Source organism: Aquarana catesbeiana, linkage group LG04 (assembly GCF_042186555.1).
Source record: "Aquarana catesbeiana isolate 2022-GZ linkage group LG04, ASM4218655v1, whole genome shotgun sequence".
In the NCBI taxonomy this organism is placed as follows: domain Eukaryota; kingdom Metazoa; phylum Chordata; class Amphibia; order Anura; family Ranidae; genus Aquarana; species Aquarana catesbeiana.
Genome location: NC_133327.1, coordinates 68,372,054 through 68,387,894, shown reverse-complemented (window position 1 = coordinate 68,387,894; position 15,841 = coordinate 68,372,054). Strand labels below are relative to the sequence as shown.

Here is a 15,841-nt window from a genome sequence, read left to right as displayed (position 1 = left end):
ATTGAGGCACAGTAATGTGTTCCACTATTAAGTATAAAGCCTGCTTTCATGATGAGAAATATGGCTGCTCGAGTGTACATTATGCTATACACAGAAACAAGTTGTTGTAAGATGACCTGTAAATTAGTGTATTATTTTTGATATTACATTTACACATGTAACTTCCTTGAGAAAGGAGTTATTTTCTGCCTCTCAGGTAAGTAATGGGAGGATTGTTCCCACTGACCATCATACTAAAGTACCATGAGCTATAGATATAGTCATTATTAGCAGGGGTTCCTTCATGTTAAAGAGATTGAAAAAGGCTGGTGTATTAGGACGTCACAGATAACACCTTTTTTTCCTTTATTATTTAGGTTAGTATACGTAGGGACAGCGAATATGCTTTCAACAGACATTAGAAAACAGAGATGAGCAGAAATTTCCTCTCACTTCCTGTTGTGTTTCGTGAACAGGAAGTGAAGGGAAATCTCCCCAGTGGATACACAGGAAAATAAAATAACTGTTCCCTACTCTGTCCAAAACAACCCTACAAAAAAAAAAAAAACTTTTTTGCTCTAGATACTTGAAGTATAATATTGCTGTAACCTGTACCACCACTCTGTACTCTAATTGAAACAAATATTTTTCATTGTGAAAAGTCTGTTGTGGTGTCACCTTTTTCCATTTAGTGACTATTGGTACGGTTAATATTTATCCTTTTCTTGCATACACACCTATATCTACTAAGCTTTTACTTTGAGTAAATAGTAGCAGAGGATGTAATCCAGATCTCGATGGCACTTGTCACTTCCAGCAAAGGACAGGAGATGGAGCAAGCATGTGACACAAGGTTGTTGATAGGAGTCGTCTGCTTGGTGGCAGCTTGCAGCAAGTTGCGCATCAGTCATGTAGCTGATGTGATGACTCAGTTACACATGGCAGAACAATTGGTCTGGCTCATCCATCATTGTAGTGTTTTTATAGACAAGGCTTCTTATTTGTTGTTAATGTACTTCCCTATCCCAGAGGGAGGCTATGCAGAGTGGTAGTGAAAGATAAAGTAGATTATATTTGGCTGTCAGCATTTGTAGTCTTGAATATCATGTTTGCGCTCCCCAGCTCTCAAAGGAAGAGATTTAACCGAACTGAAAGATTTGGGGCAAACAGGTACTCACTAAATTATTTAGATTGTGTTAGAATGAAAGTAGGTTGGAAGGTCTGCCCATTTTAAGGTTGCAGACATGTCCGTATCAGTACTACCAGAGAAAAAACAGTGTGGCTTGGCAACAGGCACACTGTGCACCAGGGGCACATTGCATCCCTGCCCTTCTCTGATTTAGTAAAAGCTATAGTGCAGAGGCAGGCAACAATATTGTATAATGTTTGTAAAAAAATAGTAAATCCCAGACGCAGCACTTTCAGCGTGCCGTGGCAAAAAGTGGAAGTGACTACATCGGACTGTAAATCGGGCATGGTTTAAAGTGGTACCGTGAAATGGCGTCTGAGTCTATGCACAAAATAGACTACTACTACTGGGCTACTTGGTAAATGGCAACTGTTGAAACAACAAACACCTTGGTCAGGAATATGTAACATAAAGCATAGTATAAAGATTGCAGCAGTTAATTTCTGCTCCTTCAGACCTTAGATCAGACCCCAACCTTTCACCTTTAGGCTTAAGATCAGACTCAAAACCTTCAATTGTGAAGCTCAGATCAGCCCCGAAACCTTCACATTTAGAGCTTAAATCAAGCATGAAACTGTCACCTTTGGAGCTTAAATCAGGCCCAAAACCTTCACCTTTTGAAGCTAAGATCAGCCCACAAACTTCACCTTTGGAGCTCAGATCAAGACCATACCAACAACATTAGACCTCAGATCAGGCCCAAAACCTTAACCTTTGAAACTTAGATCAGGCCCTAAACCTTCACCTTTAGAGCTTAGATCAGACCAAAAATCTTCAATAGGGACCTCAGATCAAGCCCAAAACCTTCACCTTTACACCGCAGATCAGGCTCAAATTCTGCACTTTAAGACCTCAGATCAGGCCTGAAACCTTAAACTTTGAAGCTCAGATCAAACCCAAAACTTTCACCTTTTGAGCGCAGATCAAAACCATACCTTCAAGTTTAGACCTCAGATCAGGCCCCTTCACCTTTTAGACCTCACATCAGGCCCCAAACCATCTTAACACCTCAGATCAGGCCCAAATCTTTCCTCGGAGCTCAGATCAAGCCCAAAACCTTAAGATTTCAGATCATGCCCACACCTTCACCTTTAGATTTCAGATCAGGCCCAAAAACTCCACCTTAACACCTCAGTTCAGGCCCATATCCTTCATCTTAAGACCTCAGATCAGGCTCAAAACCTTCACCTTTAGACCTCTGATCGGGCCCAAAACCTCCACCTTAAGACCTCAGATCAGGCCCAAAACCAGTTTGTTCTGCACTCCTGTGACCAGTTTTCAGCCAATAACGGGCTAAAGCCCGCTGTTGGCTGACATCACTGAGTCAGTCCAGGCTCAGAAAAGACTTTAATGTCGGGAATCACCCAGATGTCTGAGGAGCCTGAGCCAGCTGATCCCACCCCCTCCCTAGCCCAGCACTCCAGTGAACACTGGAGGGGTAGAGCAGAGAGCCAGTGATTTGAAAATGCCATATTTCTCTTTTAACACCTCAGTTCAGACTAAAAACCTTCACCTTTAGACCTCTGATCAGGCCAAAAACTTTTGCTTTAAGAGTTCAGGTCTGGCAATTGCTACTGTGCAGACTTGGCATATGTACAGAGCGCATTACTGAAGTCATTAAGAGTTGTAAGTAACTATTATGTCATTTATCACTCTTATCTACATTAAGTTGGCCTGACCCTTTAAGTCTGTTATTTCCAGTCTGGTCACACCTAAAGATTTGCACTGAGTGAGTGGAACATTGAGGCACAGTAATGTGTTCCACTAGTAAGGACAAAGCCTGAATTAATGATGAAAAATATGGCTGCCCGAGTGTACATTATGCTATACACAGAAACAAGTTGTAAAATAGCCTGTAAATGAGTGTATTACTTTTGCTATTACATTTACACATGTAACTTAAAAAGTTAACCTAATTTTAAAAGTTAAAACATATCTATTTTTTTGTTTTGTTTTGGGTTTGAATGTGCTTTAACTACGATGATTTCATTATATTTTAATACTTTTATTATATTCAAACTTAGGCTTAATGTACATGGGACGTTTTACAACCTCCTCTGAACGATTTAAGTTGACAGTAAACAACATTTAAAAACGTCGGTTTTGCCGCGTTTACATGCCGCTTTTAGTTGGGGTTGCGTTTAGAAGCATTTTGTTTTGTGCAAATAGTCAGAAATGAAAAACACCTGTAAACGAAATGCGGCTAAACGCGAGTTACTGCGTTTTCACGCATTTACAAGCTGTTATAGACATTTGGCATTTCAAATGCCTCTGAACATCCATCCTGCTTTCCAAAAAATGCTTCTAAACTCAACTGCCTAGAAATGACTATACATGACCCTGTGTACATGTACTGATAAGATAACATAGAGGAGAGTTCAGGGGCAGCTGAAAAAAAACGCCCAAATGCTCCTAAATGTCTGTTTAACAGCAGCAGTGTACATGAAGCCTAAATGACTGAAATGCAGGAGACAGCAAGATGAAACAAAAGCCTGGTACGCACGTACCAAAGGTAAGCAGGAACCGTCTGACTTCCATTTCATTTGTACCGCTGTCTGTTAAACAGAAGCTGGTCTAATGACTGGCGTCTGTTGAACGGTCTTACTGGAAAACCAGCATTCCATCAGCCCTGGCAGCCAATGGCTACAAGCGCTGATCAGTGTATTCTGGTTGGGGGAGGTCCCCCAGTCAGAATACAATAACACAATGGGAGAGATCCCTATATCAGATCAGTCAGTTTTTTTTTAGTTCTGCCCGCTGGTTGAATAAAAGAAAAACTGAATGTGTTTAGCCTGCTTTACAATGAGCTCTGCACATTCTTTCTACTGTTGTGTGAATTGGGCCTGAAAATTGGCTACTCAAGTACTGTACAGTGGAACCTCGGATTGCGAGCATAATCCATTCCAGGAGTATGCTGATAATCCAAAGTACTTGCATATCAAAGCAAGTTTTCCCATTGAGGTCAATGGAAACGAAAATAATTAGTTCCGCATTGACTTCAATGGGATGCAATAGCGCATGCAGCCAGAGGCGGGGGGGGCGCCGGAGATCCTCGGAAACGGCCGAAAAGGCCCGAGGACACTTTGGCTGACCTCGGCAAACCTTGGAAAGACTTCCTACCCGAGATTTGCCGAGGTCAGACGTTCCACCTCAGGCCAAAAGCAGTACTGCACACTGATTTGGCCTGAATCATGCTCGTTTTGCGAGACAACGCTCGCAAACCGAGTTACGATTTTTAAAAATACAGTGCTGGGATTGCGAAATGATTGTTAGGGGGGGTTAAGTAGGGGGTGTTTTATGTATTTTTCCCATAGCAGGTATTGTTCGGGAATGCTGTAAATGGGGTAGTTAGCAGGTGGACAGTAAATAGACAGTGTTTAAAGGGGTTGTAAAGGCAGATGGTTTTTATATCTTAATGCATTCTAACCATTAAGATAAAACAACCTTTTGTGTGAAGCAGCCACCCCAGCACCCCTCTAATTACTTACCTGAGCCCCATCTCTCTCTTGTGATGTCCACGAATGTCTAAGCCATCCGGGACACTCCTCCCGATTGACTGAGACACAGCAGCAGTGCCATTGGCTCCCGCGGCTGTCAATCAAAGTCATTCAGCCAATCGGGGAGAGAGGGGGCAGGGCCGGGTCGGGGCTCCGCATCTGAATGGACACAGAGAGCTGTGACTCGGCTCCAGCTGCTGACTGTGGGGGCACTCGATAGGAGGGAGGGGCCAGGAGCAGCAAAGAGGGACCCGAGGATCTGGGCTACTCTGTGCAAAACCAACTGCACAGAGGAGGTAAGTTTGTTATTTAAAAAACAAAAAAACACAAGACTTTACAATCACTTTAATTCCCAAAGAACTAAAGAGTAATTCTGCCTTTGCGCCAAATAATTAAAGATGAATTCCCAAAACCCTTCCCAATCCTCCGGTCACTGCTGCAGTTATCTGCTGTGCCGAGAATCATCCTCCACCCACGTCTACCGGTTTACCTATATGTATACTTTAGGCCAGGGCTTGACAAATTTGCTTGGAATCTAGGAGCCAGCTAAAAAAGTTAGGAGCCAGGTTTTTTTTTTTTTTTTTTAAAACGACCGACAAAGCTTTATTTTCAATATAAAAATTAACCAATCTTAAATTTACACAGAGACGACTAGAACTAATGTGACTGCTTTTATTTCCTGCCATGCAGGGACACAAGACCACCATATTCTCGCTAAGGATCCAATCAGGTCCGCCTGAAAAACTGACATGCGAACCTGATCAGACAGCCCGTGTGAAAGGGGCCAAGCAGGGAGATGACAAATAATAAATTCATTTTAATTAACCACTTCCTTCCCGCAGGACGACTATATACGTCCTGTCTTTGAAGAGAAATACCGTTGTTATGATAGCAGCTAGCTACCATAACCCCGGTGTCTTCTTCAAGAGCCGGCGGTTCTCTTTCAGATAAAAGTGGTCTCTGCAGCAGATTAGTAGCGAGATCACTTTTATCGGCGGCAGGAGAGGGCCCCCCTACCGCCGCTCTCCGGTGCCCTTCACCGCTTATCGTGGCCGTCGGTAACGGCGGAGGCGATCCGGATCTGTCCCTGGCCTGACATGGAGACGAGTGAGAGGAAGATGGCCCCCCGCCCATCTCCAAGTCATTGCAGGGCGAAAGCGACGTCAAATCGTCACTTCCACCCATAGCTCTTGAAGGGACATTTTTTTTTTTTTTTTCAAATGACAATTTTTTTTTTAATGCATTTTAGTGTAAATATGAGATCTGAGGTCTTTTTGACCCCAGATGTCATATTTAAGAGGACCTGTCATGCTTTTTTTCTATTACAAGGGATTTTTACATTCCTTCTAATAGGAATAAAAGTGACTTTTTTTTTTTTTTTTTTTAAAAGAACAGTGAAAAAATAAAAGTTAAAATAAATAAGAAAAAAAAAAATTTAAATGTGCCCCATCCCTTGTAATAGAAATAAAAGTGACACAATTTTTATTTTTTTTAAAAACAGTGTAAAAATAAAAAATAAAATATATAAGAAAAAATAATAATTTTTTTAAATGCGCCCCGTCCCGCCGAGCTCGCTTGCAGAAGCAAACGCATATGTGAGTAGCACCCGCATATGAAAGCGGTGTTCAAATCACACGTGAGGTATCGCCACGATCGTTAGAGTGAGAGCAATAATTCTAGTCCTAGACCTCCTCTGTAACTCAAAACATGCAACATGTAGAATTTTTTAAACGACACCTATGGAGATTTTAAAGGGTAAAAGTTTGTCGCCATTCCACGAGCGGATAAAATTTTGAAGCGTGACATGTTGGGAATCAATTTACTCGGCGTAACATCATCTTTCAAAATATAAAAAAAATTGGGCTAACTTTACTGTTTTCTTATTTTTTAATTAAAAAAAGTATTTTTTCCCAAAAAAGTGCGCTTGTAAGTCCGCTGCGCAAATACGGTGTGACAGAAAGTATTGCAATGACCGCCATTTTATTCTCTAGGGTGTTAGAATAAAAAATATATATAATGTTTGGGGGTTCTAAGTAAAGGGAAGGAGATGAGCAGGCAGTGAAAACAGGTAGGGAAAGCTGCTCCATTAGCATTGGTGGATGTCTTGTCATACCAACGGCCACCACCAGAGGGCGCCCGATTGCAGAAGGAACCAGGAACCATAGGACTGCAGTAGGCCGCAAAGCCGGGGCCTCAATTACCGGCGCAGCCCAGCGCGATCGCGGCGGGAGGGGGGGGGAGGCGAACGGACACAGGATACCAAAGCTGTGCCGCCCCAGGCGCCAGGTCGCTAATTCTAGTCGCAAATGCGACCTGGCGCCCGGGGTTTGTCGAGCCCTGCTTTAGGCTGCATTCACACCTGAGCGTTAAAGAGCAGAAAAATGCCTGTAATCTGCCCCAAAGAAGCTCATGCTCTTTTTTGAGCTTAAGGCGTTTTTTTAGGCCTTTTGCTTCAGGTGACAAAACGCTCAGATGTGAACAAGTGCCATTGAAATTAATGGGATTTTGCTTGTGGGCATTTTTCAGACGTTTTACGAGCGTTTGATGAGCTGAAAACACTCAGTTGTGAATGCAGCCTTAAAGCGTGGCACACACTATGATATGCAAAGTTAGTATAGGGATCTCCCCTGCTGAGCTGTTGTGTTCTGACAGGGGGACAGCTGATCGGGAGTTGGTCGACTGCTGGCTTTCCAGCATGCTCGTCCGACAGAAGCCAGCTTACGCACAGGCAGAATGGCACCATTTTTTTTTAACCGGCCGATGTCTACCAACATTTGGCCCGTGTGTACGGGGCTTTAAACTCCCCACACAGCAGCCCTGGAGCCTGTTTAGCAGCATAATGCCTGCAGTGGCCAGTGGTCATTGGTCAGTGCTGACCAATGACAGTCTTTTCTTCTGTCCCAGAAGTAAGAAGTAAGTAAGAAGAAGTAAGAAGAGACCATTATTACATAACCGCACTGACTACTCCTCTCTGCCAGTCCCTTCGTGGGCTACCACCTACCCAACGAATTAAATTCAAAATACTAACAATAACTTACAAAACCATCCACAACTCTGCCCCCACCTACATCACTAACCTAGTCTCAAAATACCAACCAAATCATCCTCTTCGTTGCTCCCAAGATCTGCTCTCTAGTTCCCTCATCACCACCTCCCGTGCTTGCCCCAAGACCTTCTCCCGAGCCTCTCCTGAGCCTCTCCTATCCTATGGAATCCCCTACCCCAATCTGTATGACAATCTCCAACTCTATTCACTTTTAGGCGATACCTGAAAACTTTTCTCTTCAGAGAAGCCTACCTTGCCTCCAGACCTAACTGTACTTTTATTTTCTTCATCAGGTCCTCCCCCCACAGTTATTACCTTTGTATCACTTAACCTTCCCTTCTAGACAGTAAGCTCTATCAAGCAGGGCCCTCTGATTCCTCCTGTATTGAATTGCATTAACTGTACTGTCTGCCCTCATGTTGTAAAGCGCTGCGCAAACTGTTGGCAATACAGTATATAAATCCTGTATAATAATAATAGTAACAAAGTTCATGTGTACAACTTCTTCCTGAATACAGTATGTAGCTTATACAGAAATAACTCCCATAGACCTGGTTGAGAACCCCTTGCTGTGGAGCGTGGGGACCCAACTTACTGTAGCTGGCTTGTTCATGAACTTCCTGATGGAAAGTTCAGAGTCTGCCGTTCAGGAAGATGTCTGGCTCGCCTCCCAGCAGCAGCTGCCAGACCTGCAGGTTTGTAGCTAGAAGAGCAGATGCTGTGAGCGGGTGACAGGAGCCAGAGAAGACGGAAAATCTGACATAGCTGCAGTGATGGATATTGTAACATCTTCCAGTGTAAACCTTAACAGAGACTGAAACGTGATTCATCCACCTTTTCTAAAAACAGAACCGTGTACTGAACATGTTAGTTAATTTGGAGCTGGAGGCACTCCATCATAGTCGCTGTAGTTTACGTTCCTACATGAAAAGATAGCCGCTATGTTTTCAGCTGGGTGATCTCAAGTCTATGGCAAACTCTCTTGCCTTGCTGGGTAAAACTGTTAATCAAACAAGTTAAAAAAAAAAAACAACATGCCCAAATCCTTTTTGTTCTCCTGGGAACAATGTTGCTTGTTGGTACCGCTCATCTCCTCCTCTGCCCTTTAATTGCCATGAACAGGAAAGTTTGATTAATAAGAACGTTCTATTGACCCACCAGCAATTCCTAGTGCAAAGTGTGTATGTGCCCATTTTCCTCCAAAGAGTATGCCGTCTTTACTACCCATAAACAAAAGATTCCTCGGTCCTACAGAGTCTTGTAAAAGTGAATGCTTCAAAAACACAACTTCCTATACAGAGCAATTGTCCATTTGCAAAATACACATGCAGGTGTATCAAGATAACATGGCATAAGCCCAGATCGCATTACTGTAGTCCTTAAGGGCTGTAAGCAACCATTATGTCATTTAACACTCTTATCTACATTAAGGTGGCCTGACCCTTTAAGTCTGTTATTTCTAGTCTGGTCACACCTATAGATTTGCACTAAGTGGAACATTGAGGCACAGCAATTTGATCCACTAATAAGGACAAAGCCTGCTTTTATGATGAAGAATATGGCTGCCCAAGTGTACATTAAATATTTAAATACTATACACAGAAAAAAGGTTGTTGTAAGTTCATGTATATATTAGTGTAATTTGTTATTAAAAAAAAGATATAGTAATTGCGCAGGTGAAAAATGGTAATGAATGATCAAAAAAAGCAGCTGGCAATCACACAACAGAAAGATATAAAATCTGAATAATGATAATTAATCCAAAAAGTGTCCAACACTCCTTGTGATTTTTAGGGTGATGGATGACAAAAACACACAAAGTGCACCTTTAACCATGAAATATAAGCGATGTACCCTTACCGGATAGCTGGACTCCACATTATAGGAGCCTAGTAAAGCATGGATTCACACACATCATTGAAGATCCATCCATTGGAAACAAACGAAAAATGGCATTGAAGTCAGCCTTGCTGGTTTTTCTTTTCCTTCTCTCTCCCTCATGGCCACGACTCCGCTGCCTACACCATTCTTCAAGCAGTTCCCTTACGCTTCCGGTTCCGGTCTCCCCCATACTTAAATACTAGATGAAAGCATAATTAAAATAAACCTGTGGGAGTAGATAATATACTTGCCTTTTCTTGGCTTCCTTCTGCATTATCTAGGTGAGCATGACGTCATCCTCCTTTCAGGCCACTTGGAATTCCCAGGAATCTTGTCAGCAAAAGGATGACGTCATCCCCTGCCCCCTGTACTACAGTAGTCAGGAAAAGGTGAGATTATTCTAAATTTTGCCTTCCACAGGTTCTTTTTTTGCCAATTTATGCAGCATTTCAGAAAGGGGGCTGGGCACCTCATTGAACAAGCAGACCTTGCGTGAAGTGCAAGGTACGCTTTAAACTCCAAATTTGCCCACTCCACTCTGTTCCACCGATGAATGTTTCAATTGATTCTGACATTTAGGGTTTGGCAAGATCTGTCCAACCCTGGTGTATACAGGATGGCGGAAATGGGAAAATGGTCTTAATCACCTTGCAGTGCCTGACTGAGCTTCACAATAGTAGACTCGAAATGTCCCTAGACATTATTTTATAATAATGGCAGCATTGAATTACCTGTTGCAGGGCCCTCACAAGTGGCTTAGAGGTTCTCTGAGCCTAGAAGTTCAGCTGATGTACTTCAGTGTAAATGACAACAGCAGCAAGGAAGGTGTACATCTTTGGTACCCTTCTATGTTTACATGAACATTTACAAAAATACAGTATTTGGCCGGCTCCAGATATTGGTTTAGTGCACAACTCCATGTTTGTTGGATGTGACCTTCAACAGTCCAACACAGATGTTGTTAGTGCTGTAAATTTTGAGCCAGTTTTCGTGATTATACATTGCTTCTTCCCAACCCTGGCCAGTGAGTATTCAGAATGCAGATATCCAGCCATCTTTATTATAATATTTTCCATTAACCAGAATGCTTTTGTAACTCTTATAATGATAGGAATAATAGTTATAGAAACATTCTTTTTTTCTTCTGATAGGACCATGCTGGGATCAGCCAATTAGAAAAAGAATCCCTCAAGTGTTAATTGTGTAGCTTATGGCCTGCTGATGTTAAGAACTATAGCAACCCTGAGAGAATAGGCAGTCACAATCCTAGTGTGAGTAGGCTAATAATAGGACCACTTTGTATACTGTCTAGTTGTTTTAATAGCAAGCCTTCATCTTCATTATGAGGTATCAACTGACTTCTTTTCTGAATATTTAATTCTAGAGAATTGCCATATTGTCATGGTGGTGATGGCGGCGCTTTGCACATAAGCTATGTCCCCTAGCAGGGATGCAGACAGAAATGTAAACTCAGCAGATTGTTTAAACCTTACATGGTATGCTTAAAATGTTTTACTTGCTGTCTTTATTGAAGAGGTTTCTCCTAACCTTCCCAGTGACCGTCTTTCACCAAGACAAGAAGGGTGGGGAGATGTCCTCCAAAAGGAACAGACATCATCTAAAATTGGATAGTTTCTAATAGAACTATGTTATTAAAAATGTAGAAACGTTTGATGGTTATTACTGCTGTTTTCTAACTGTGGTAGGTCTCAAGTATTATTGGCTATGGCCACCTATGGGGTTTGGCTGAAACCACTGTTGATCCATATGCACTCACCCGTTCCAATTCAGAAAGACGTCTCCATCTGGCCCTGGGCTTCTTTCTGTACTTTGTCCAAGGTTCACTGCTGGCTGTTCACTGACATCTATCAGCACCACTGCAGTGGACCGGCTGTTGACTGTGTGGTCGTGTGCTTTTGGATCACCACTATTTGTTGTTTCCAGAAGATTATTCTTAACAGGACCTGTTGAGCAGTGTGTTCACAAGTTCATCTACTGGGCATCCTACTTACCCATACCTGTATATTAAATTTGACCATATGGATGTGGTCATCAATATAATGTGTATGTATTCACACATGCAACCGCCACCAGCATCCTCTCTGACTGAACTTCAGGGGGCCTTCTCTAGAAGACAAGAACCCTGGGAATCAAATTATTAGCAAATTATTAATTGGTTCATATTCACTGACACTTCTTGCTCTGCATATTCCGCTTGATTAGCATTAATTAGAGCAATATACAGGATAGCATATTTCCATCTTACTCTCACAACTGGAGGTCAGGCCAATGGAGACATACTGCAGATGGTTTGGCCATCAGGATCCTTATCTTACCAAATGACGGGGTATCAGCCACCCACGCTGTCCAGGGGACAATACAAATGTGGGTTTTTTCACAGTTATTGGAGTGAAGTGAGTAAAGAACAAAGAACGACAACATTTTTACATAGCACTAGCAGTTACATTTGATTAAATGACTGTCAAACATAAGGCTGTATCAATACTGTACTGTACTGTATTAATTTAATGTACGGTAATGTAATAATTTATTTTTATTATTAATTATGTACTTGCTTTTTATATAAATGCCACATTTACAGAATTACTGCACCTAAAGAGTATATCAAGGCAAAATGAAAAACAACTAAAATTTTTAGTACATCTTTCGAATATATGCACATTTCCACAGAGCCTTTCTCAACCAGGGCTCCTCATATGGGTGCTATGGGCTCCTTGAGCTGTGTGCAGTGGTGAATTGATCTCTCCCCTACACAGAACACCAATGTAAGGGTGGCAGTTTCTCATTGAATATGAGCGTAAGGGATCATTTCGGCATTAAACATTAATGTTAGGGGTCGCCACCATTTTCACAGTTTGAATTTGTTTTCATCTTACAAATATTAATTTAATTTCAAGAATATTACTGAAAATAATATGGTCATATATAGCAGGTGGTGTTAAAAAAAAAGACCTGCCCTGGGTGTGAAATACTCTAGGTACATTGCATTTCTGTATATACCTTGATTTGGTGGTATAATCATTTTTAGCAGAGGTTCCCCAGGAACTGAAAATTATTTCAAATCTCCTCCATGGTGAAGAGGTTAGGAAAGGCTGATCTAGCATGAACTTTTTCTGCAGATGACCTATGTGTGTATGTTAATTATTTCTGTGCCTTGGTTTTTCTGCAATATTGATGATTTTATTATTTTTTTTTATTCTTTAGGCATGCTGCAGAATGGAAAGAAGTTTGATTCATCCAGGGATAGAAACAAGCCTTTCAAGTTCAGGTTAGGACGACAGGAAGTGATCAAAGGATGGGATGATGGCATCGCACAGGTATAAATATATTCTTTCTCCTTAAAGATTAGATGTGACCCTTGGTAAAATGAACCCACCATATACTGGGCCTATTGAGCACAAGAAAACAAATGCTTAAGCAGAGTTGCCGCCTCATGGTGGTGGGCAGTGGTTAATGTCCCCTTAAAAACTGGTGGTTAATGGTATATGCCCCCTTAAATGTTGGTGATCAGTGGAAAAGTGCCCTATTACTGTTGATAGTCAGTGGTGCCCCCCCCCCATAACATTAGTGGTCATTGTGCCCTCTTTATGGTCAATATGCTTCCTGTGTACCCCCTTGCTGCTCAGTGGTGGTCATTGGCTGTTAGTATGTTCCTCTTATGGTCAGTATGCCCCCTGTGTATCTCCTTGCTGCTCAGTGGTGGTCATTGGATGCTATTGTGTCCACTTTATGGTCAGTATGCCCCCTGTGTATCCCCCTGCTGCATAGCGGTGGTCATAAGTAGTTACTGTGCCCCTCTTATTGTCAATATGCCCCTTGTGTACATTCTGCTGCTCAGTGGTGGTCAGTATGCCCCGACTGTGTCCCCCTTTCATTATTGGTCATTGAAAACAATAGTAGTTGCTTAGGATCAGCAGAAGGGGAGAGTTTAAGGTTTTTTTGTTTACATTTGTGATCACTGTAATTGGCCATCACAGAAATCACAAGATACAAACCCACTTTGGCTCTGTACATTTTGCCTGTAATTTGTGCTGACATTGCAATCACAGGCATTGTGCTTATGCCTGATACATGCACAAGAAGTAAACAGAACGCCATTTTTATACTGTACTCCAGAATTAACGTCCACCTGCCCATCATTTTTACCCAATGTGGCAGCAACAGTAAAGGTTAAAGTGGTTGTAAAGCCACTTGTAAAGTCTCTCCAATCCCCTCTGTTAGATAATGCCATGTTCCCCAGTGTGTGTGATTTTTTTTTTAAAAAGCTGCTGTGTACCTTTTTTCCATAGCGCCGATCGGCGCTCATGTGACTGCCCTTCTCTCTCCTCTCCTAGGCTGACAGCTACAGTGGGAGGGGCTGAGAACTCCCGCTGATGTCAGCCGGGAGCAGGAGAAGAGGAGAGAGCCGGGGAGTCATACGAGCGCCGATTGGCGCTATGGAATAAGGTACACAGCATTTTTATTTTAAATCACACACACTGGGGAACATAGCATTATCTAACAGATGGGATTGGAGAGACTTTATACTGCTATTCTATCATCAGGAGGGGAGAATTGGTGAGCTGACAGGCAGGGAGGGGGAGAGGAGAGCTGGGGATGACAGAGGCACGTAAACTGACCACGGTGTCAGGGCTTAGCAGTCATGATAAACCGTGCTCGATTTACAGAGGGGTGGGCAGAACCAGGCAGGATCAGCCAGGTATTTCAGGTGATACAGGGGGCCAAGTTACACAGCTCAAGCACTGTGCTGTATAACATGCTTTAAAGGAACAGGATCTATTTGTTTTATTTGCTTAGGGTTACAAACACTTTTAAGCTGACAAAGTCAAGATTTCCATGTAAATTCAGAAGTATCTATGGATCCACTGATTCTTTTAACTTGCGGCTTTTAATAAATGCAACAGACACTTCTGAATTCTTTTGACTGAGTTGTTATTTTAAATTGTCCAGGTTTGTGACAGATTATATAGAAGTCATCAGTATGGCTCATGATTCTGAAGGCATGGATTCAAACAGGAATGCGGAGCAGATTTCTTGTTGCTCTTAGTCCTGCTTTTCATGTTTCATCCTTTTTGGGAAGGATCGGGTATTCAGGGCCAGTGCAAGGATTTTTGTGTCTGCTTAGGCAAATGTGCATTTTGCGCTTTCAACATCCACATGTGTTCAGTATTGCCCCACAGAGGGGTTACAGGTGGCCCGCAAGTCACTGCCTTAAAATCATATCTGAAACCTGTTTGTCAGGAACAACACTTGCACTCTTCTGTGCCTTTGTGTTCACCAGTTAGCCAACCACAGTGTACACATAGACGCTTCTGTATGTATATTTGCATGCAAGTACATTCCGCCAAGGGGAAGTGAGTGAACAACACTGGAAACATTTGCATAGCATTTGCAGTCACATTTGATTCAATGGCCTCTCAGACATAAGGCTTTTTCAATTAACTGGACTGTATTAAGAGTTTTATTATTGATTTTGTACTTGCCAGATTCACAGAATAACTGCAATAAAAGTGTATGCCAAGGCTAAATTAAAAAATAAGACATATCTCTGGAACACAAACATTTTCCAATGTTTTATCCCTTAAAAACAAGCTGAAAGTGCAGAAAAATGACTACTGATGTTTCAGAATATGGACTACTCCTATCTTCCTCCTTGACATTACACCACAGGTATGACTTTCTAAGCATGTGGTGTCAGCCCTGCCCTACCTCCTTTCTGATGGATTAGCTCCTCCCCCTTCCCCCCTCTACTCATCTTCATAACCCCCCTTATCTCTCCCCCCCTTATCATCATCATAACCCTCCTTATCTCTTCCTCGCTCCTCATCTCTATAACACCTCCGTATCTCCTCTCACCTCATCATTTTCATAACTCCTCCTTGTACACAGGCAGAGAAATTATTAGCTCACAAGATTTATGACAAGGTCAACACATATTTTCTCACTTATTGCACAGATATAACAAAATTTTTTGCATAGATAAAAAAAAAAAACATTTAGTATATTTAGCAGACCAAATAAGGGAGCAGATAAGAGAAGTTCATTGTTTGGATTTGCATAGACTTTAATTCTTTGGTGTACCACATGTCATGGCATTAATAGGATTCAAACAGGCTCATAGATGAAACCCATGGTCCCACCATATGGGGTGCACAGAGGAGAGATCTGATGCCCTGTCTCTCCTCTGTGCAGTTACCTGGAAGCACTCTGTTCTGAGCACCTTCTTGT

General features: G+C 42.1%; 1 protein-coding gene across 1 annotated transcript in view; it reads left to right on the top strand.

Moving 5' to 3' along the window:
• FKBP1B (FKBP prolyl isomerase 1B) overlaps positions 1 to 15,841 on the top strand; it is a 112,621-nt gene that overhangs the window by 78,772 nt on the left and 18,008 nt on the right. Inside the window, exon 3 of the mRNA XM_073625305.1 lies at positions 12,818 to 12,930. Coding sequence (XP_073481406.1) covers positions 12,818 to 12,930 — 113 coding nt within the window. The remainder of the gene's footprint in view (positions 1 to 12,817; positions 12,931 to 15,841) is intronic.